The sequence below is a fragment of the Lycorma delicatula genome, chromosome 1 (genome assembly GCF_047948215.1).
Source record: "Lycorma delicatula isolate Av1 chromosome 1, ASM4794821v1, whole genome shotgun sequence".
NCBI classification, from domain to species: Eukaryota; Metazoa; Arthropoda; class Insecta; order Hemiptera; family Fulgoridae; genus Lycorma; species Lycorma delicatula.
This window is the reverse complement of record NC_134455.1, coordinates 399,924,099-399,947,258: the sequence shown is the minus strand read 5'-3', so window position 1 is coordinate 399,947,258 and position 23,160 is coordinate 399,924,099. Positions and strand designations below refer to the sequence as shown.

The 23,160-nt window shown below is 30.7% G+C and overlaps 2 protein-coding genes across 2 annotated transcripts in view; both read right to left on the bottom strand.

The window, feature by feature from the left end:
* Positions 1-692: 692 nt before the first annotated feature.
* Positions 693-21,369, bottom strand: LOC142318012 (T-complex protein 1 subunit alpha-like). Its single transcript, XM_075354543.1, has 4 exons — positions 21,337-21,369; positions 20,682-20,810; positions 15,265-15,362; positions 693-810 (listed from the first exon to the last, which is right to left on the bottom strand). Exons 1-4 carry the CDS (start codon positions 21,367-21,369, stop codon positions 693-695), a joined length of 378 nt encoding a protein of 125 aa, XP_075210658.1.
* The window catches only part of LOC142318011 (fatty acyl-CoA reductase 1-like), a 46,830-nt gene continuing 44,363 nt past the window's right edge, over positions 20,694-23,160 (bottom strand). The window contains exons 11-12 of the mRNA XM_075354542.1: positions 21,350-21,434; positions 20,694-20,810 (exon numbers count right to left, since the gene is read on the bottom strand). Of these exons, the coding sequence (XP_075210657.1) occupies positions 21,371-21,434 (64 nt within the window). The 3' untranslated portion in view covers positions 20,694-20,810; positions 21,350-21,370. The remainder of the gene's footprint in view (positions 20,811-21,349; positions 21,435-23,160) is intronic.

Here is a 23,160-nt window from a genome sequence, read left to right as displayed (position 1 = left end):
CTTTAGCTGTTATATTAAATTTCATAAATACGATTTTCTTTTATAATCTAATAGTATAAATTTTAATGTTCAGTAAAAACAAAATATCAGTCATTGAAAAGCAAATGAAATTGTTTCAAATATGATACAGCTCATATTTGTGTTATTAATTCGCAAAAATGTGATTCTGTAAAATTTAATACTTAGTTCAATGATGTCAAAATAGACTGCATTAATTCCATCATAATGGGGTTGAATTCAGATTTAATGAAACAGAAACATGCCACACTACGGTCGCACTTGAAGATGATTGAAGGGAATCTACTATAATAAATGTTAACTCAACATATATAAAAACATTACTTATATATTAATAAATACATTTAACAAAATGAGATTAAAACTAATATTACAGTCTTCTTAATCAAATGATATCTGCTTTCCAAATTCAGTTTGTAGCTCTGTTAACATTCTATCTCCTTTTATAATGTACATTAGAAGGCAGAAGCTAATAGTTGTCAAGTAGTGCAAACGGTAATTTAATTAATAGCTAAATAAACATAATTTATAAAAAATTGGTTTATCTAGGCATTAACTTCAAATGATAATTTTCTCAATACAGATGTTAACCTTCCAGCTCTCCTGATTCGTAAGCATTTCTATAAGATTTATCATCCTTATGCTCAGGATCTGGACAGATTGTGTCATCAATACTAAAACACTACAGCCTCTGTAGCAAACTTTAGTGACTTTATTTTGGACAATGCCGGTTCCAATACTCCAGCTATTTTGTTGTTTTTAATAATTCCTTCATATAAATAAAGTCCATCTCTGAAACAAAAATGTTACCGCTATTTAAACAACTGAAATTTACTTAATAAGATAAAAGTATACTCTTAAATCACGAAACAATACCGGTAATATTTTTATTAACGACGACAAATTTCAAAACTGTGAAATTATTTTAAAACGGCATTAACTTCATTAACCGCATTAAGTAAATAATGATGGACAATTAATCGGAATCACTAGATTTTAAAATAAATAATTTGCATTAGAAAAATTACTATTATTACACAGCAATTCAAAAAGTTAACTACACAACTATAGAGACAATTATATGTCGACAGATAATCAGTGAGCTGCACTTTGCTTCTGCAAGCCAGTCAGGTCGATGATATTGAGACAAGAATGTGTATCTGGTTCTTTGCTGTTCGTTTTGTCTTCATTATTGAGGTTGTGTATTTTTATTTGTGCTCAGAATAATGTTTACTTTAGTATAGTGAATATTTTTCCTTGAATACATATACTGTAAGCACACTAAGTAAACAGACAACGTAAGACAAATTTTCTGTTAAGATTTCCAGGTTCACCGGTAGTTAATCAACACATGTAACAGTGCTAATTGACAAATTTAAGGAAACTGAAACAAATTCAATGGCTACAGTGATTTAATTCACCGCTCACAGGAGAGCCGAACAAGAACAAGATTAATAATGTTTGGATTCAACGAGACTGTGAGATAATATATATAGCCATAGACTGCCTGTCCATGCAGTTACTGCAAGAGATTTTTGAAGACAAAGTCATTTCTAAGGGAGTATGGCCATCGTGTTCAAAAACTAATGTTTGTCACGAAAATCCCCACAGCCTTCGGGAAGTTAAATGCAAGCAGATATATATGAATTTTCACAGGGACCATTTCCAACAACTACCATAAAGTCGATGTTACATACTGTTACTACTACATGACAGGTGTTATAAGACCGTTATTCATTCAAACACAGTGGAGCAGAAAGATAATCATAAACCTTACCTACTTTCAAGTCAATTTAGTTTTTTCGGCACTGTTAACCGGTTTGTTAAGTTAAGAATGCCTAAAGAATTGTCTTTCAAGTTTTTTAATTAACCTCAATAAACAACCTTTCAGCTAATGTAGTATAACCAATGCGCAGACAAGATTTTCAGCCTTTCAGTTTTAAAAATAATATAATCTAGGAATTAATCCCTGCATAGGAGATATATATATATCTGGACATAGAAACAAGAGGTATTCACGGTCTTGACTAACTCAGCTGAGGGGTAATTTAACTATGTACATAGCAACAGGGTCATAAAAAAAGTCAGCACCCGAAGATCTTTTACCTCTAGAGATGGCTGAACAGCAATCGCAGGGAACTGTGATACAAGTAGACTCGGTTCCTGACCGGTCTGTAGCTTTGAAGCACATCAGAAAGCGTGGGCATTGAGACCCTCTGTTGAGTACGATTGCAGAAGGGAGATGACACTGGTGTACAAATGTGACAAACTGTTGCAGCACAGGGACTATGCCCGAGAGAATTTGGCATGCTTACATCATGCTGCAGAACAAATCGGTGTGGCATGCGAATATCAAGAATATCAGTAACAATCGTAGAAGACAGCAAAAAAGGTTTAGGGATGAATACTCCCTGCTTTTCCTTTTGGGCTGTGTTTGTAATTAAAGCAGCCCTGCCTCCAAGGAGAAGTAACAGAAAAATCCCCATCATAAACAAAATTTTTCGTTTAATTATCTATCCTGTGCGGTTTTCTTAACCGTTTCATTAGCAAGTTATCTGCAAGACAGAGGTTCAAAACAAGTTGAGATTTTTTGGAAATCATTATTTTCATATTAGTTAAATAAATAAATACATTATTTTTCTTGCTACTCAATTACTTAAATAAAAACTTTCAATGAAATAGATAGAGATTTCCTAATATTTTTTTTCAAATGAAACTAATATTTTTAAATAACAAGCTACTTTTAAGTGATCCCAGTATATATACACCAATATTTACGTAAATATACAAACCAAACTGAACCAAATGACATGAATCTACAAACTTAATGTAATCGATCAAAAGATAAGATTACACCGATGTTAAATAGAGCAACTGGTGCTAGTAACACAGCAAATAAACTTTTTTCCCATTATACAATATAATCATCAAAATTTTCTTTGTAAAAAGGCATAAAATTTCTTAGCATCAAACTATATTATTGAATATATCGGCTATTCAGATGAACTACAGCGCCATCTTTTCTGTTACTATTAATCATATGGTTAAACAATCTATAATTTTTTAATTAGCCATGAAAAACAAGGCAGATACTTCTATTGCCACTCGGCCAACACTTTCAAAGCCAATCTTTCAGCACTGAATGCTTTCTGATAATTAATGTTAATATATAAAAGTTATTATTTGCAAGCCACAATTTTCTGAAACTTTAAATTATCTTGTCAAAAAACTCATTTTAATAAAGATAACTGGATTATATATATTTCTCTCTCTCACTCTCTCTCTGTCACTATCCTAGAATATCAATATTTATCAACCTTTAAATTTCCAGATTGATAATCTCACCCTATTTTTCATAATTACATTCCTCTGGGCGGGTTATAATTGTTAGTTCACTTTTCTCTAAACAGGGACTTACAAGTAACCCGCTAGAGGTCGGTCTAGCGGTGAACACGTCTTCCCAAATCAGCTGATTTGGAAGTCGAGAGTTCCAGTGTTCAAGTCCTAGTAAAGGCAATTACTTTTATACAGATTTGAATACTAGATCGTGGATACCAGTACTTTTTGGCGGTTGGGTTTCAATTAACCACACATCTCAACAACGGTTGAACCGAGACTGTACAAGACTACACTTCATTTATATCACACTCATACATATCATCCTCATTCATCCTCTGAAGTATTATCTAAACGGTAATTCCCGAAGTGTAAACAGGAAAAGTAAAAAAAGGACTTAAAAGTACAAAAAATGCAAAATTTAGTTTTTCTTTTCTTGAAGATAAATATATTTCATTATTCACAATTTTTGAGAAATCATGTATAATACTTAAACCTCCAGAATTCTAAGTTACAAAAGCAGTAAAAACTTCCATTATTTTTATGTACTATAAGTAAATTATGCAGTACAGTAGTACTCCAGTAAGATTTCTTATTTTTGAAAAAAAAGAATTCCTATTCTTTCAGAAAAAGTCTTAATTTCTTGTGGAAAATATGTAAATATGTTTAGTTTAATTCAAAAATTACATTTTTTGTAATTTTTTTACTTACCTTAATATTAGAGTACGGCAGATATATATTATTTTGTTTCCAATTCTAAACTATAATTTTCATCCACAACAAAAAAGACTTTCATTTTCACATTTGTTAATTTCAACGTCCTAACTGACATTCGTAAGAAACTGTAAAATTTCTATATCTTCAACTACACTAAAACTAACCATTTTCAAACTGCACAAATCGAATATAAGCATATAAACATAGAATTTAATAATCTTTTGAAATAAAAAAAAAATGTTCAAAAATGTAATAACAGAGCATTAACAACAATAAAGTAAAAATAGTTGTAATTTGTAAGTATTTAAATAAATCGCTTTCTTTTAAAATTATATTACATTAATACTGCTGTTTCTACTAGTCTTTTCCTAGTCTTTCTCTTTGAAGTAGATCAATAGCAAGAGTAAATTAGAAAACATACCATTGGTATGTGTTTAATCCATTATGGAAGTTAACAGATGTACTAACTGGGAAATTTGTAATTCTCAAAAGATCAACATGGATATTCAACCAAAAGCTTTGCTTTTATTTGTTCAAGCAGCAGCCTATAGCAATTATCAAATTAAACTACTGGATACATTTTATACAGTTAAATATTGAAAGGAAACCAACCAAAATTTAGGAAGAAAAAAGCACCTAACTAGTCAGTACATACCATTTTAGATAAGCAAGTTCCTTCTCTGTGTGACTTAAATTATGGTGTGTACGCAGTTTAGCGACAAGAATTGTGCCATCTTGGGCCGTATTAACTGCTAATGTCTTTGGTATGACCAACAAACATTGAGTAAATTCTGCAACTGCAAACTTCTCCCCGGAGCTCTGTAAAAATTGTAAAAAAAATCCTCATTAAAGAGCAATATACATAAATCCAATTAGAATTACACCAGTTTAGAAGCTTCATTTAAATAGATAGTTTAAGCTTATATTATAATTTTTACATATTTATAAATGATAAGAGTGGAATAATTTGGAGAAGCGACCAGTGTGATAATTACGGTACAATATGCAATTCAAAAGAAAGGGTCGACGAGTTATAAACGGTGAGTGGCAATACAGATTGGTTCGTGCATGAGCAGTAGCTTTTTAGTGGTCAGCTGGGTATGTAATTACCACATTGCCGTCAGTTGATTGTTGATTACCTTTGCAAAAACAGCGTGTTAAAATTAATGCGGTAATATCAAATTCTGCAGATTGTGAAGTTCAATCGATGATTAGATTTATAAACACCAGAGAAAAAAATGCTGCTGAAATTCACAGTTAATTGTGTGAAACATACTGGTTTAACACAATGAATAAAGGAAAGGAAAGTGAGACAATCACGTACCAGTTTCAGAAGAGTCGTTCAAATGTTCACAGCAAACAGAGATGTGGCCAGACTAGTGTTTGTCCACTTTTCTGATGATCCTTTGTGACAAGACTGACGATCTCATTCTGTATGAATGCAAAGGTGAGAGAAAATTGTCATTTTACAATCTTTCTCTAGAATTTCCTTAAGTTTCAAAGAATTCTCAAATTGTAGAGAATCATAACCCTAGGCTATCGTAAACTGTGTGCTCGATGAATGCCAAAAATGTTAAAAAGTACTCACAAAAATCACAGAATGACATCTGTAGGTGCTTATCTTGATTGCTTTAACTGTGAGACAAATTTTTTCCCATAGCATCACTGGTGACAAAACTTGAATTTTGTATGTCAATGCCAAAATGAAACAACAATCAGTGCGGTACACACTCTAATTCATGCACGTCAACATACAGCTACATGCACAACAGAAACAATTAAAAAATTCAGATGGGAAATTTTTCATCCAGTCCTGATCTTGTTGCACCCACTGACTACAATCTCTTCCTACACCTGCAGAACTGGATTGCACCTCAACGATTCGAGGAAAGTGAAGAGTTGAAAATCTCTGTATTAAAGTGGCTACAATCCCAGGGGTTGGACTCATTTATGCAGTGGTTTGAAGAAGCTTGTTTCACGATATCAAAAGAATTAACAAAATTATGATTATGTAGGAAAATATAATAAGTATTTAAGTATATGAAACCATTATTAAATTTTTCATTTTTCCAATCGTTCTTATTTTGTTACCGATCAGCCCTTACTTTTGAACCATGCCGCATATTACATTATAGAATGACATGGATACTACTACAGGTCTGGATATTCTATCACAGTAATATGATTTAATTAATAGCCTTAATTAATAAATGACATTGTAAATGATATATTCATTTCAATCACTATTTTTACTACCGAATAATTCAGATCAGAGAATCAGTTTTATTCTGGCTTTCAAAAGAACACCATTTTGAGTCTGGTCTTTTGTTTTCCTTCTACTTTTTCTGATGCAAACAGGTATTGTTTTACTGTATAGTTATTTTTTTTTTATAAAAATGTTTCGTAGTTTTATAAATCATTCTAACAATTTTGGTTATGTGCGAGGTGAATTAACTTTAATTTGCAGAGAATATTACTACTTTGGTTAAAAAATCACAATACCTCTATTTTGGGAGTAAAATAGGAGACCAGGACAAGTCTTGGGTTGCTCATATCTGCTGTAATTCTTGTGTAACTACTACACAACTGGCTAAGTAGATACCAAAAACATATTCCTTTTGCTATTCTTGTTATATAGAGATCCTATGGACCACTCAACAAGCTGTTTCACAAAAATCAAAGGTATTTAAAATTCCAGAAATCTGCTGTAAGTGAAGTGTTCTTCACTTATACGACCTATTCCACACCGTGATGGTTACCTGTTCCAGTTTGCCAGAAACATGCAGTTTAGAAGAAAATGATGAAGGCTATATATACAAAGTAATGAAGAAGAGGAGAATCCAGATTACTAAGGTGAAAGCAATGAACCTCACAAAATCACTAGAGCAAAGTTTATTGACCTGGTTTGTGATTTTAATATGTCTAAAATGCAGTCAGAGTTAGCTGGCTTCAAGTTTAAAAAACTGGAACCTCTGAAAGTGAGACTAAAAATATGTTTTTTTACATGTTAGACAACGAGAATTTCAACACCTGTTTTTTGCCTATAAGATAAATAATACTGCAATGACCAATGATGCTAAACACTGTACAGGACATTCCAGAGGCTGGATATAAGAGAAATCTAAAGAAAATCAGATATTAGGAAAGATATCTTACTATAATTCCTTAATGTCTCCATACTATCACACTACTACCATAATTCCATACCATCTCCCTCTATGAATCATAAGACCTTGCCGATGCTGAAGGGGCTTCAGTGCTCAGTGATATAGAGTCTGGATCAAAGGTGCAACCATATCGGAGAGGTGTCTGTTGAGAGCCTGATTAAGGAATGATTCCTGAAAGAAGGCAGCAAATCTTTCAGTAGTTGTTAAGGGTGTAGGTCAGGAAGATTTAAAACGGCCATATCAACATCACTCAATCTTCTGAGTACTGCACAGCTGAAAGCAATGGAAGACTACAGCTATCTTTTTTCCAAGAGAATGTAGCTCTCTGCATTTTCATACAACAAAAATCGAGGCACCTAACTTGGTAAAATATTCTGGAGGTAAACTAGTCCCCTGTCTGGATCTCCGGATGAGAACTACTAAGAAAGGGATTACCAGAAAATTAAAAAAATAACATTCTACTAGTCGGAGCGTGGAATGTTGAAAGTCTAAAAAAGGTTGGAGGTTAGAAAATTTAAAAAGGCAAATGGATAGGTTAAATGTAAATTTAGTAGGAATAAGTGAGGTTCGATGGGAAGAGGAGAACGACTTTTGGTCAGGTGATTTTAGAGTAATTAACTTAGCATTAAAAAAAGACAGGCAGGAGTAGGTTTCATAATGAACAAGAAGATAGTAGAGTACTTCAAAAAGCTTAGCAATGGAATCATTGTAATGAGGATAAAATCAAAACCTAAGCAGACAATGATTGTTAAACAAATATATCCCTACAAATGCGCATAATGATGATGTAGAGTGTGTATACAAAGAAACTGACGAAGCAATTAAACACATAAAAGGGGATGAAAATTAAATAATAGTTGGAGATTGGAATGCAAGCATCAGAAAAGGCAAAGAATAAAATATTGTGCGTAAATACGGGCTGAGCAAAAGGAATGAAAGAATGGATCAACTTTTTGAGTTTTGCACAAAGTAGAATTTAGGAATTGCAAACACCCATTTTAAAAATCATAATAGAAGAATTTATTCATGGAAAAAGCCAGGTGATACTGCAAGATATCAGATAGATTATATCATGGTTAATCAAAAATTTAGAAATCAACTCGTTGACTGCAAAGTATATCAGCCCACATTGATAGTGACTATAATTTAATGATAATGAAATGTAGATTGGTATTAAAAAACCTGAAGAATAAAAAGGTGTCGGATGAATCAGTGGAATTTAGAGAAGCTTGAGGAAGAGGAGGTAAATATTTTTGAGGGCATCACAAGAGGTCTGAGTAAAAAAGATACGGTAGAAAATATAGAAGAAAAATGGCAGGAATGTTAAAAAGGAAATTCCTAAATCAACAGATGCAAACTTAGGCGGAACAAAGAGAAGTGGTAGAAAAACTAGGATATCAAGAGGATATATATATATTATATTGCAGCTGATGGATGAATGTAGAAAGTATAAGAATGCTCGCGATGAAGAAGGTAACATGAATTATCGACCAATAAGAGATAGTATACACAGGGAAGTGCAAACTAGCAAAAAAAGATTAAAGAAAAGTGTTCAGAACTGGAAAGAGAAATGATCATTCGTAAAATGGACAGAGGATACAGGAACGTTAAGGAGAATTTTGTGGTATATACATTACAATTTAATAATGTGTTAAATAAAGATGGTACACCGATTTATAATAGTAAAGAAAAGGTCCATAGGCGAGTGGAATATATTGAAGAGTTATAATGAAGGAAATGAATTAGAAACTAGTGTTATAGAGGAAGAAGAGGAAGTCGAAGAGGATGAAAAGAGAGACAATACTTTCAGTCAGAAATATAATTTTCTTACATCAAAAATTAATTTAGACATCAGGAAAACATTTATGAAAGTATACATTTGGAGCGTAACTTTATAAGGTGAAACTTCAAAATCGTAACTCAACTTTTAAAACAATGTAAAATTTAGTTGAAAACTACTTTTTAGGAACGGGTGTATTACAAAAAAATGATGTACATCCTTAACTTATTATTTTTATGTGACAATCAGATAACATTTTTTTCACAAGACAAAAGTTGTATAAGAGTAAATCTGCAGAATAATTTAAGTTTAATAGGTCGGTCCACAGAAATTTCCACGAGACCCCAAACTTTGGTACAAGATTTATACTTTTAGACACCTCTACTTTCAACAGATGAAAACAGTCAAGTCAAAAGCAGAATCATTATTATAACAGTCATAATCCTCATGAAGCGATTGAAAATTACCGACACACTTCTTCACTTTTGTTATCTCAAACAAATTTTTTTTCTCCATTATATAAAAAAGCAGAAATATAAGATCGATGAATGTAGAGAACAGAACAAGTGATTACTTGCATGTGTTCTTAACAGCAAAACATATATTTAAAATAGAAACAATTTTTTTTTTAAATCATAAATCATTTTCATTTATTTATTATTATTTCATTGTATTTATCAATTGAAATAATCGGATTTTTTCACTGTACAATTATTTTCTTTTAATTTGTTTTGTAGTTTATAAATTTTATTTTTATCAATTATTCAATTTTTATTACAAATTAATTTTATTAGTTATATCATTTTATAATTTTATTTATGTTATTACTTGGCAAGTTAAATTTAAATGAGTTTGCAATTATTCATTTTTCTTCATCTTGAAAAACAACTTTTGTAAGATTCACTAAATTATCATTTATATTAAATTTATCTGATTTTCTGTATATTATCAATATCTGTACAAACTATATTATATTTATTTATTTAATTGTTTAATTGTTTGTTATTTGATTTATATTATAAATGTTATCTGTTCTGCACTTGGTTTCTTCCTACCATTTTTCACTTTTGATCATCTATTTTTTTGTAATTTGTTTTTATTATTTCTTTTTTACATATATTAATGTAAACTTTTATAAAATCAAATGTGTAATTGAATATAATATCCTCCAAAATTTTTAATAAATTTAAATTGTATAATTCAATGTTTATACAATTTCTCTTGTATTAATATGTATATTTTTTCATTCTTGACTGTACAAATATTTGTTCTAATTTATTTTAATGTTTTTAAGAAATTTTTATTTTAATCAACACTTTTTACAAAATGTAAAAAGCTAATATAATAATGGGTAAATGTAAACAATCTAAAAATTTATAAAAAATATCACTGAAGATGGGCTTAGGCCTGAAAACGTTATGATAAAGTAAAAAAGTAAAGGTAAACAGTGTTTCTCTAATTCTGTGCTTTGCAGAGGCTGAAAAAATATTATACATAATATAATATATATAAAATATATATATATAAAACACTAAATTAACTTTTGAGAGGATGCCGAGTATATCAAACTTGTAGCATGCTAAACCGACTGATCAACCTTAATACTTGAATCTATGTGACTGAAAGATTACAAACTAATTAAAAAATTAATTGGAAAATTAATTACAACTAGAATCTTTTTGATACTTTCAGGGGTTATTCGCACTTTAACCCTCAAAACTCCCAAACAAAATTTGATACATACAAATTTTCCAAACCTTTATATTGTGAGAAATCTGTTATTCATTAACAATATAACAAAACATAACTGTACAAGCTTTTCTGAAATTATTAAAAAACATTATATTTTTATAAGAATTTATACATTTTAAAAATTTGTGTAGATGCATCATCCAAAAAAAAAAAAAAATTGCTGGTTAATAAAATTTCAAATTCTTACAACTAACAATACTTCAGAAATTTATAAAACTTACAAGCTGATGTAAAATATTTTTTTAGAACTATTTTTTAACCGTTTTTGCAAGTCTCATCTTGAAAATTTAACTGTTTTGTTCTAATGTTTTATGCGTATTTGTAAATACAAATTTTTATGTAAAAGGTTTTTATAAATCTTTGCATTGACAGATCAACCTGAAATAGTATTAAATGATATGAACTGCTACATTTATCAGTTGCTAAAACTTCTTTTCACTACTACTAAATTGATTTTTTCATCTTCAAAGTTAAAATAATTTTTTCTAGCATCTTTTCATGTTTTTCTTCATAATTTGACTGTTTCTTTCTCCTTTCTGGCCTTATTTTTCTATTTTTTGAAACTCATGACTATAAAGTAACTTTCTAAAGAGATTACTGTTTAAAATACATTGTTCTGCAACTGTGACCTCATGGAGATCCGTCTTAATTGCTACAATCAGATTTATTTTTTCCTTCTTAGAAATCTGTTAATTTTTTCAGTGTTCTATTATATATTTATAAAGGAGACTTTATTATAATTATTATGTGTTAGTCAATAAGCATTCTCTATTTCATTATCTTTTATATACGCTCTTTTTATGTTTTCCATTTGGATGTGTATTTTATTTTGCCCAGATACTTAAAACTATTTGATCTTCTTAAGAGAGCCACTAAAGTTAAGGGAAAAAATTGATTTTTCAGTAAAGTTTATAAAAGCATAAAGCAGAAGCCTAGATTTTACTGTGTAAAAACCCACAAACAATGTCCCGTGGGAATAAATTACTGCACCTTTTTAACAATTTGTTTAATCTTTACTTATTAAATTTAACACTCGGCTGGTGCTTGTTAAATTAAATTTGCCCACCAGGCTGCTGGTGTAGTAATTAACTCATAGTCGCAAATCAGTTGTTTAACAGTTGATTTTCAAAGTCGAAAGTGCTGAGGTTTAAATCCTACTTTTATACAAATCTGAATACTAGACAGTACTTTTGTGGTATGGGTTGCATTAACCACACATTTCAGGAACAGTCAGCATGAGTCTGTACAAGACCACACCTCATTTACATGTCATATGTATCACCCTCATCTCATTGAGCCATGGTGGAGGGGTTGCTTATTGTTAACCGATCAAACAAAATGTAATGTATACATTAGCCGGTGGTAATTTAATAATTTTTATTCACTTCTTGCTTCTGACGAACTTTTCGACAGTATAGCTTTTCACACCAATTTGTTTGCCCAACAAAGTCTCAAAACTGCAATACTGAAAATACGTTCTCGTCTGGATCAGTGGAAAGAAACGGATAAAGCTGAGATCAAACATTTTTTGGCCGTATTTTATTAATGGGTATTGTAAAAGTACCTAAATTATGCGATTACTGGTCTAATGACGACATGGTAGGGCAAAATTATGTAAAAAACAAAATGAGTCGGAATAGATTCGAAATGCTTTTACGTATGCTACATTTTGCAGACAACAATTCTAGTGACAAAAGTGATTGATTGTATGAATCTATTTGTGTTGACGAAAGCACGATGCCATTTCGTGGTAGAATAATATTCAGACAATATAACAAACAAAAAAGACACAAGTATGGAATTAAGGTTTTCAAGTTAAGTAGTATTCCGGATTATACATATAAACTTCAAATATATTCTGGTAAAAATTTTGACACTGTATACAATACTCCGACAAATGTTGTTTCAAATATTTGCCAGTCATTATTGAATAAGGGACACACATTTATATACCGACAACCGGTATAAAAGTGTGGAATTAGGGGAAAAGTTATTGTCAAATGAAACTCATCTGGCGAGTATACTGTGAAAAAATAGAAAGAATATACCAGAAGAAGTAAACAATGCAAAATTGAAGGTTGGAGAATACAAAACGAAAGAAAATGAGAATGGAATAACCATAATGAAATGGAAGGACAAAAGAGAGGTTTTGTTACAAAGCATTCAACAAAATTTGTTAAAACATCCAACAGAAGGGGGTCAAGAAAAATACAAACCGAAAATTGTACGAGATTACAATCAAACAAAATCTGCTATAGACTTGTCGAATCAGATGAGTGCCTATTCATCACCATTGAGAAAAACAGTCAAACGGTTTAGAAAGTTAGACATCGAATTGTTGCTAAACACTGCTGTTCTTGTAAATGCAATGATTCTACATAAAATAACAACTAAGAAAACAATTGTCTGCGGTAGAGTTTAGAAAAGCTCTAATTCCAGAGAAAGTCCAGCAAGGAAATCTAGAAAATGGTGCCAAAGTTGCTATAAGAAGAACGTGATGACACGTGACCGGAAATATGCCAAAAATAAAACAATTAAAGTTGCAACATTTTGTTCCGAATGTCCAGCTCAGCCACACTATTGTTTGCCGTGTTTCAATAGAGAACATCATTACTGAGTTTTATATAGGATTTATTTTACATAAGTTCTATGAAATTTTCCATATATTTTTATATAGTTCTTTACGACTTTATATATCATTATACTACATTACATTTAACATAAATTTAATCATATATATTCAATTTTATTGTTTATCAATGTTTATTTATTGTCTTTGTATTGCATACGTATTTTGCGTAATTTTATGATGTATTAATACTGGTATTTTTTGTTTTTATAAATACATATTGATAATTGTAGGCCTAAATGTAAACGGTGTGTGTTTTGAGGTTTAATTTTATTATCAATAAAAGCTTATCTACGTGTTGTATTATGTATTACTTTATTATACAGAATTGGTGTCTGCCAAATTTTAGGCCTCCAATTATTAATGAAGTTAAAAGTTTCAAAAACCAAACTGATAAACATATCAATTGGACCGCGTCGGGCACGGTAAAATAGTAAAATACATAGTGTTCATGACCGGCAATGTTGCACGATAGCATCAAGCAAGGTCAGTTTTGCCGGTCACGGGTGACCCCCATGGCCTAATGAAAGAAGCCGGTTCTGGTCACCCCATGGCGGTTAATGTGTTAAGAATAGTATGACTTTCGATAACATAGCCATATTTTTTTAAAAAATATTTCTGATGTTAACCCAATTTAACATTTCCGACACAATCCAAAAGGATGTGGTGTATTGTTAGTTAGCAGTTGCAGTTGACAGGACAGTATCCTTGATGTACATAGTTTATTATCTACTGTAGTAGTCCAATCACCTTGCCAGCATCTTCAAACAGTGTATTTAACAGAATTAATAAAATCAGCAGTAGTAATACGAGTGGTGAAATGACGGTTAGCTACATCGTCTTCAGCAACCTGTTAATTCTGTCAGAATTATAAATAACACCACACAATTATTAAGATAAATTCAAACACACCGCTATGGAATATTCATAAAAGATGTCGCTCTACACGACAAAATGTGTCCCCTCTCTTAAAATCAAACTTAGGTTTACTTAGCATTTTTTTTTTTTTAGTGAAAATTGCTTTTGTTATCTCCCGAGCCAAAATAATAAGAGAATATTAAAATATTCTCTTATTATATAATTCTTGAATATTAAAATATTAGCAAAATTGGGTTAAAACTGTGATGAAAACTAAGATAATAATTGGAATAAAATTGAAATGGTAAACGAAATGCAACAATTAGGATAATATATGTAACACAAATAACAAAATAATATCAAAATTTAAGACTGGTTAAATCTTATTAAGTATATTAATTCTTCTGAGAAGTAAACTAAGAATTTTGCATACGGTATGTGTATGTGCATGCATGTACATGCATCATACATCAAAAATACATCATTATTCAAAAGTATCTAAGAACCTCAATGACGTTAAGGGGGACACTGATCTCTTGATAGTAGAAGTTTTCAATTAATGACTTCCCATCTTGTAATTATAAAAATGAAAAAATGTATTTTTTGGTAATCTAAACATTAATTTTTAAAACTTCTCTAGCAAGATTAGTACTTGAAAAGATTAACGGGTACTTGTACATTAACCAACATATACAGCTACATATATATATACATGCTACAACATGTACATATACAGCTATTATATTACCATAGGTTATATAATTTGTATATTTAATATTAATTAGATGAGGTGAATAAAGTGAGTGTAGGTTATATTTGGTTATGTTGATATGCAGATGATTCATCAGTACACGTAATCGACATAACCTATACTTGCTACCCTTGTCTAATAATATAAATAATAACATTATGTAATATATAATAGCTATATTTGTGTATGTATTAACTGTATATGCAAAAAAAATATGCGTGCCGGTTAATACATTTTAAAAATAAAACATACTTACTTGCAGGCTATACGATAACCATTCATTATAGTTATCGGATGTAGTTTTTGTTTAACCAATTCATCAGCATTTTTTAATAACTCTGCTGCAATAATTATCTGCAACATAAAAATTAAAAGATAATCCATAAAAAATAAAACTTTTATAAGTTCATTTGCAACTACAAAATATATAATCAGCCCCAATTAACAGAGCATAAATTACTACTAAACTACTATTAAAGATCGACAGCCAAAAATTTCAAATACACAGTACCAATCCACAATAATAATAGGATATAATAGTCTGTTAATACAATTATTTTTAGTTATACTAAATGTATTATTAACAGGTTGGACCAAAGAAGTGGTAATTTTTCTTTGTAATATCAGCAGTTCGTAAAGCATAAGTATATACCACTGCCCAGCTATATTTCTGCCATTAGTAAACACGAAGTAGTAGAGTAGATGTATAACTTGTATTCTGTGTAAAATCATATTATAAAGGTGGTGGTAACTGACTAGGTCCAAACCAGTCATTCATAGGAAGTTTATTTAGCACTTTACTTCATCAATCCTGTACCATCTGCTTTTCCAATAAACACTGAGTCACAAATTTTGAATAAATATCCTCACAAAAAAAAAAATCTTTGTCATGTGGCAAGAACAGTTCGCACAATTTACACCTTAATAAACTGCTACAGTTACTATTTTGCAGACTCTGGCGTGATCAGCCCAACTCATATAAGATCACTTAACAGATTGCATACACGTTTACGAAGAATATTCTCAAAAGATTTGAATTATCATCCATATAAATTGCAGTTTGTTCAAAAACTGAAGTTTCAGCACTTGAAAAATTGTAAAAAATTTTATGAGAATCTAGATACATAAAAATATAAATGTTCATAAAGTTCTTCACAGATTGCTTTGAAGTTTCAACACAATGTTGAATTCAAATACGTGCATGTTTCTATATACCTACTATTTATATACCTCAGATGTCATACCTGTGACAGGTAAAAACGTGCTTTTTTTTAAAACAGTGCTATCTGTTGGACATAAAATATTTATACTAATTATTTTACTATTCAATTTCAATGTTTCCGATATATGTCTGCTCTTGAACAGACCGATTTACACGCAGGGGAAAAGGGAAAATTTGAAAAGGGAAAATGGTGAAAAGGAAAAATTGTAAAAATGAAAACGGGAAAAAGAAAAGGGAGAAAACGAAAGGGAAAACACAAAAGGTTAAATTTTGTGAAGTTCCGTACTGTTAATTTTGTTAATGTTTTAATCAAACTTTCAATGATGTACATTTAATCTACATATATACTCAAATCTAGCAATAGTGAAGCATTGCCGGGTACGCTAGTTTGAAATAAAATTAAAAATTACCAAAATTTTTTCCCATTTATGGATGTCAGATGAAGCAAATTTTTATTTAAATAATTTTTAAATAAACAACTTTTCCAATACTACCCATTACAATATCCTAAGCATCTTATCTTCACATGTAATCTCTTTACACAGAAAAGTAGTAGTTTGGTTGATGAATTTCCAATCTCTGGAAATTATTGGACCATAACTTTTAAAAAAAAATAAAAACAAGTCATGCAATAACTGTTACTGCAGTTCAATATCGATATAATTTAACATTTTTAACTGATCCCTTAAGAAAATATGATGGATTAGATTGTTTTCAATAAGATGGTGCAATAGCAACAAACAAATCAATAACATCTGTGGCCAATAACATTCTATGGCCAGCACAATCTCTATTTAAATATGTGTAACTACTTTTTGTGGTATTTTTGAAAAGTAGGTTCTAGAACAATAAACCTCAAATTACTGATGAACTTGAAGGGAACATCGGTAAAGATATCGCAAATATTACAATGGAAATGTCGCACAGAGTTGAGAGATGCTTCAAAAATATATATATTAGAGGCTTTAAAAATATATCCCAAGAGAAAGAAAGTATATTTGAAGGGTATAATTTTAAACTGCAACAGTCAGGCTTGGATTTACCAGGGGCAACATGGGCCATGGCCCAGGGTGACAAATTTTCGACTTTTTGAAAAACTCGAAAATCGGTTAAAACTGTTTGTCATTTTGTTGTGTAGCGACTATGAATCAATTCATATTCCAAACAATAGCATTATAGATATTCATTTGAGATTTTACTATTGTATGGCTTTATTGCCATCGCCGAGTTTTCATGTATTCATTATTTTCTTTATCTCCAGGATTTCTTTATCTTTAGGAGAATAGCAATTTCAGACAGCTTCAAATTTTATATGTATATGGTCACTCATTTTTGTGCATTTTGTTTATTACTCCCTATTGTTCAGGGTTTGAGAGCTATTACCTGATATTCACAGCTAGGATCGGACCTTGCCCTCTCTCCAAATATGCACCCTCAATTAATTTACCATGGTTAAGTGTGGAAATTGTTTTTCCAAACTCTTGCATTTGAGTACATCGCTTAGCTTGGGAAACAAGTCCTCCTCTATACGAGTAACGTGCTACCGTTTGAGTTGAAAATTGAAACTTCTACAACTTCGTAACCGATAATTGTTATTTGGGAGTGTTAAGTGAGCCGTTTTTCTTTATGTGTGTCGCATTTAAATATATTTTATCCTGCCATTAAAAAAGTTTCATCAAATTTATGAATATCAATGATTGAAAAGGTAAAAAATGAAAACATGTTAGCGCATACCAGTTACATATATATTTTTCTAATTCTTAATTTTGATTACAGATAGAACACTATGAGTGACTATCGAAAAAAGTGTAGTGGAGCTGCTAACAGAAAAAGGGCGGCGGAAAAATTACAAGCAGAACAACAGGTGTTATCGAAAACACCAAAACTTCAAACATTCTTAGTTAAAACTAAGAAACATTAGATTCTATCTATTTTTATTAATTTCATTATTGGGTATCCCGGATGTAATAACACTGGACAAAATAGTACCGGACAAAAATACACTGATCAAAACAAAATTTGGACAAATTAGGATACGGACAAAATAACTTTCTTTTTCATTCTTCAAAATCCTATACAAAAAAATCCACCGCTTACTGACATCATAATCTTTAAGAACTCAAAATTCGTGATTGGATGATTTTAATTAGTGTATTGAAAAGGTAAAGCTCGAGATCTTTTATACCTGAACCTAATTAGGAAGGTTCAAACAAGATATATTAGTTTTAAACAAGATATATAACTTTTCAATATTTGGATCGGTCGGTAGACCAAAAAATTTTTATAATTTTTAGTTTTTTTAATTTCTTAAATTTAGTAATGAACTTTATTTTTGTGTGCAAAAAACAGACTCACTGAGCATGTAGCGTGCGTTTGACGCTAGTAATAAAGCTGATATTCTTTTAAAACTAGACTGTGAGCAGATTATAACAGATTTTGCTACAAAAAAAGTAAGACGAAAGTGTTTCTAAACAAGTTACTATACATGTGGAAAATGATTATATTTCTGATTCAATTTGTAAATATATTATTATATATTAAATAAAACATTTCAATAAAGATGTAAATGCTTATATTTCATTTATACCAATTATCAAAAAATGCACATGGTTTTAAAAAAATTTTGAAAAGGGCGGCATTTTTGCTATTGCCCAGGGGCGGCACTTGTAATAAATCCGGCCCTGGCAACAGTTAAGATTGTAACAGTTTGTAAGTGGCATATCTTATCCTCAAATATGATGTAAATAAAATTAAACAAGTTTTTTAAATTTTAATTTTTCTCTTTAAATTTTCCAATTCTTTGGCCAACCCTATGTTACGACAGTAAGGCAAGGTTTCCATTACTGCATTTTCATTCAGAAAGAAATGGTTTTTATGATTAAAAAGAAAATGTTAATTTTATGGGAAAAGGCAGAATTGAGTTTTTAAGTACAAAACAAGTCATAATCAAAATCAAGTAGTAAAGGCAATTCAAGCCAAATATATTTTGTGTCTTTCTTAAATAATAAATCAATGCTATACATAAAAAGTATTGAATAAAAGTATTAAGCAACATCCTATAATTTTGACAATAAAAAATGAAAACTTATAAAAAATATGATGGAGAATTTAATGGTGGTGTCAACCACCTTTCTCTCTCTTTTTCCGTTTAGCATCCGGAACCACCGAGTAAGGTATTACTTCAGAAGATGATATGAATGAATATAAATGAAATGTAGTCTTGTACATTCTCAGTTCGACCATTCCTGAGATGTGTGGTTAATTGAAACCCAACCACCAAAGAACACCGGTATCTATGCTCTAGTATTCAAACCTGTATAAAAGTCTTTGCTAGGATAGTTGCGTCAACCAACTAAATTATTTTTATAGTAAATTGCTACCAAACTTGAATTGAGATTAGGTTTACAATTTGACAATTTACAATTTAAAATGTGCACCGATAGCATTAAAAAAACTTCTAACAAAAGATAACAATTTTGAGACTTAACTGGTAATATTTAAATGCAGAAAAAATTAAAATGCTAAAGGGCAGGTTCTGTATGCATCCTTATTCATAATAAAGTATTTTTTTACAGAGCTTCAAACATTAAAAATACATAATTCATTAAAATTTTTAAAATTTAATGAAATTTATAAAACATCTCTTCGCTTTTTCAGATTGACTCATTACCCAAAATCTACAATAAATAAGTGCAAATTTATATTGAAGATATTAGAAATATATTAAAGAGAAAAAGAGTATGTACAGGAGGATAAAAAATAAGATGCATAAGGTTTGCAACGTATACCATATCTGATGATATGGTAATTCTAGCCGATACACATGCTCTTCAAAGATTGTTAACAGCCCTGGAAGAAGAAAGAAAAAGTATGGAATGACAATAAATATAGAAAAAACTAAAGTAGATAAATAGAGGATTTATCAGTAAAAGAAAACGCGAAGGAAAAACAGAAAGAAATAAACAATTATACATATTTGGGGTTCTACAATGACAAGAGTACAATGGAAATAAAAGGAAGAATAGCAATGGCAAAGGAAGCCTTCAGTAAGAAAAGATTTTTACTAGGCAGTAAAAATCTGGACCTTAAGAGTTAAGGAAAAGGTTAGCCAAATGCTATGTGTGGAGTCTTTTGTTGAGGAAGAAAGGAATCAAAGAAGAAGCTAAAGGATGAGGTGAAGATTGAAAATTATAAGGTAGATGAAGAAGAAGGCTTGGGATAAATGGATGGAGAGAGTGGTGGTACAAGGGCCCTGCTGCCAAGCAGAACACCAGTTAATGATGTTATTCATAAAGAAATTGTATGTTAATTTTTAATGAAATTTTGTGTATGTGGACCAAACAAAATACACCTCTGTTAAATTTATCTCTCTTATAGAGATAGTTTAGTTCTCTTTTAGATAGATATTTTATTTTAATAGTAAAAATAAGGTCTTGCTTGAAATTTCCTACCACAGAAGTGGTCCCATCTCCAACTTCTTCATCTTGCAATTGAGCCAGGTCAACTAACAGTCGGGCAGCAGGATGCTCGACTTCCAACTGAAGAAGGATTGTCGCACCATCATTAGTTACAGCTACATCCTTTAAAAAAAACAACACACTTAATAAACAAATTAATTTTTTTTTTAAATTCAGAATTACATTACTATAAAGCAAACAACATTCAGAAAATTTTTCACTGAGGCCTACAATTATATAAATAGAGGGGAATTACGTCAGGAGCACAGGTTTTAAAAGCCTAGTCTCCTGCGGTCGGACCCAGAAATGGTTTGAGAATGCTTGTCCAAACGGATATGGGATTCTATTCACACATCCGTCCATAAAATTATAACAAAACTTTAAACTTTAGACCCGACATTAAAATAAACCCTTGAAACATGCCCGATTAACAGAATCATACAGCAGCAAGGGACACTGTCCAGGCTCTAAGATTCGAAGGGAGAAAGTTGTGAAAATCCCGCCACTTTTGCGTTCCATTCTGTTCCATATAAATATCTAACTTAAGGTAATTCAGAATCTAACATATGTTACAAAAATTACTTACTTTTAAACCGTCATAAAAACAAAGACAAAATCTACAATATAACTTATCTAATTGAGTAATAACAGTAACACTCAACCCAATATCATCCACAAGCATTTTATCCAAACCAATAGATCCCAATGAGCTTTTTATGATATCGGCAATTACAGCTGCAGCCATAACTGAAATAAAAAAAGCAATTATTTAACAATGCTGACTAAATCTCCCATAATTTTTCAGAATGATTTAAAGATCGAATATTAAAATCATTGAACCAATGCACAATGTAAATTATGTGAATTTTGTATTGTGACATGCCAAAAATGGCGGGTTTTAAAACACTATGTTTGAATTTAAAATAATATCAATTAACAGCAATAACAAATAATGCAAATTTTAAGCTTAAGAGATACATAACGAAAATAGTGTACGAGTTACTTAATTTTGTTGCAATCAATCCAAACATGAAGAGAGTTTTTTTTTTATAAGGACAATTTGAGGGCAGGGGATCTTATCAAAGTTTAAAAACAGTTTTTAATTTTTCAAAATTTTTTTAAAATGGAACTGTCAAATTATTCACCACAATTGTTAGCAAACAGTAATTTAATTTTATAAATAAAAGTTCTGTAAGTATTATTTATTTAATAATTACTATTAGAGTTTTAACTGTTATTAAGCATTTTTTGGGACGATAATTCATTCACTATGTAGGCATTAAAAGCTTGTAAATTGGAATACAGAACGTAAAACTTTATAACACATGAAAAATGCTGTGCCTAATTGGGATTCACAGCCACAAAGATTGGTTAAACGCAATTATTCAGCATCTAGCATTATTGTTTTCCAACAATACAATTTATTTTGAGCAAATAAAATAATTTCAATTATAAAAGATTAAATTCAGTTATTTTGTAACTAATTTGCAAATAGTAAAAATTAGGTATCACTGGACTACCTAAATCAACAAATACATATTTAAGATATTATGAAAACACCTTCTTGGGAAAAGTATTTACACTTACTTCATTTTGATTAAGTAAACAATGTACTCAATCCATGAATCAGCAAAAAGCACAATAACATCAATCCAGGATCGTTCGCACATTTGATAAAATCTAACATTTTGAATACTTCTGTATTAAAAACTTAAACTTCGTCACTGCCTCGGCAGGACATTTTTAAGCAAGTGCTGATGTTGGATGTTGTTATGGGTGACCTGGTGGTGGGGTCCGAAGGTCAGGAGTGGGGTGTGCATGGTCTTTTAGTTGTAATCTAACACACGAGTGATCATGTCGGTTTACTTATTAGAAAAAATATCTAACGTAGAAGTTTTCTGGTGACTTCTATAATTTGTGACATAGTTTTATTGAGTATTTATTTTTTGTATCTATTTTTTTTAAATTTATTTTATTGAGTATTTTGGAATCTGATAGTTTGGTTGTCCCCTAAGAATAATGGAACAGGACAATGGACTTTCATATTCTGGCACGATTGGAAGAGGACCGAGTCCACATATAGTGAGACTGATGACAAAGCTGAAGTTGCTTTTGAGTTACAAGCAGAAGTTTTTCTGACACTAATGCTGAGCCCGAACATCAGGAAGAAAACACAGATTCAGAACAATCATCAGTTAAAGAAGATAATCTGCAGCCTGCCAACGTCTTGTCACATCAACAAACACCAAGTGCACGCTCAAATCAAGGAACGACTAGTGGCACCGACAGTCCGATCTTCCATGGTAAGGATGGCATAAATAATTGGTATGTGCACAATCCAGCATCGTTATGACCTACCCGAACAGCTAGAGAAAACATAAAACTAGATTGCCAGATGTAAGAAATGTGGCTAAAGAAAAAATATATGTATGCTGGAGTTTTTATTTTCCAGATGAGATAATTGAAGATATCG

Excerpts from the sequence above, each read along its gene's own strand:
- LOC142318012 (XM_075354543.1), bottom strand. The coding sequence starts at position 21,369 with ATGCTTGTGGATGATATTGGGTTGAGTGTTACT. Across the intron at positions 15,363-20,681 it reads GAGATGGGACCACTTCTGTG|ATAATTATTGCAGCAGAGTT; the intron begins GTAGGAAATTTC and ends TTTATGTTGCAG. Across the intron at positions 811-15,264 it reads GGTTATCGTATAGCCTGCAA|AGATGGACTTTATTTATATG; the intron begins GTAAGTATGTTT and ends TTTTTGTTTCAG.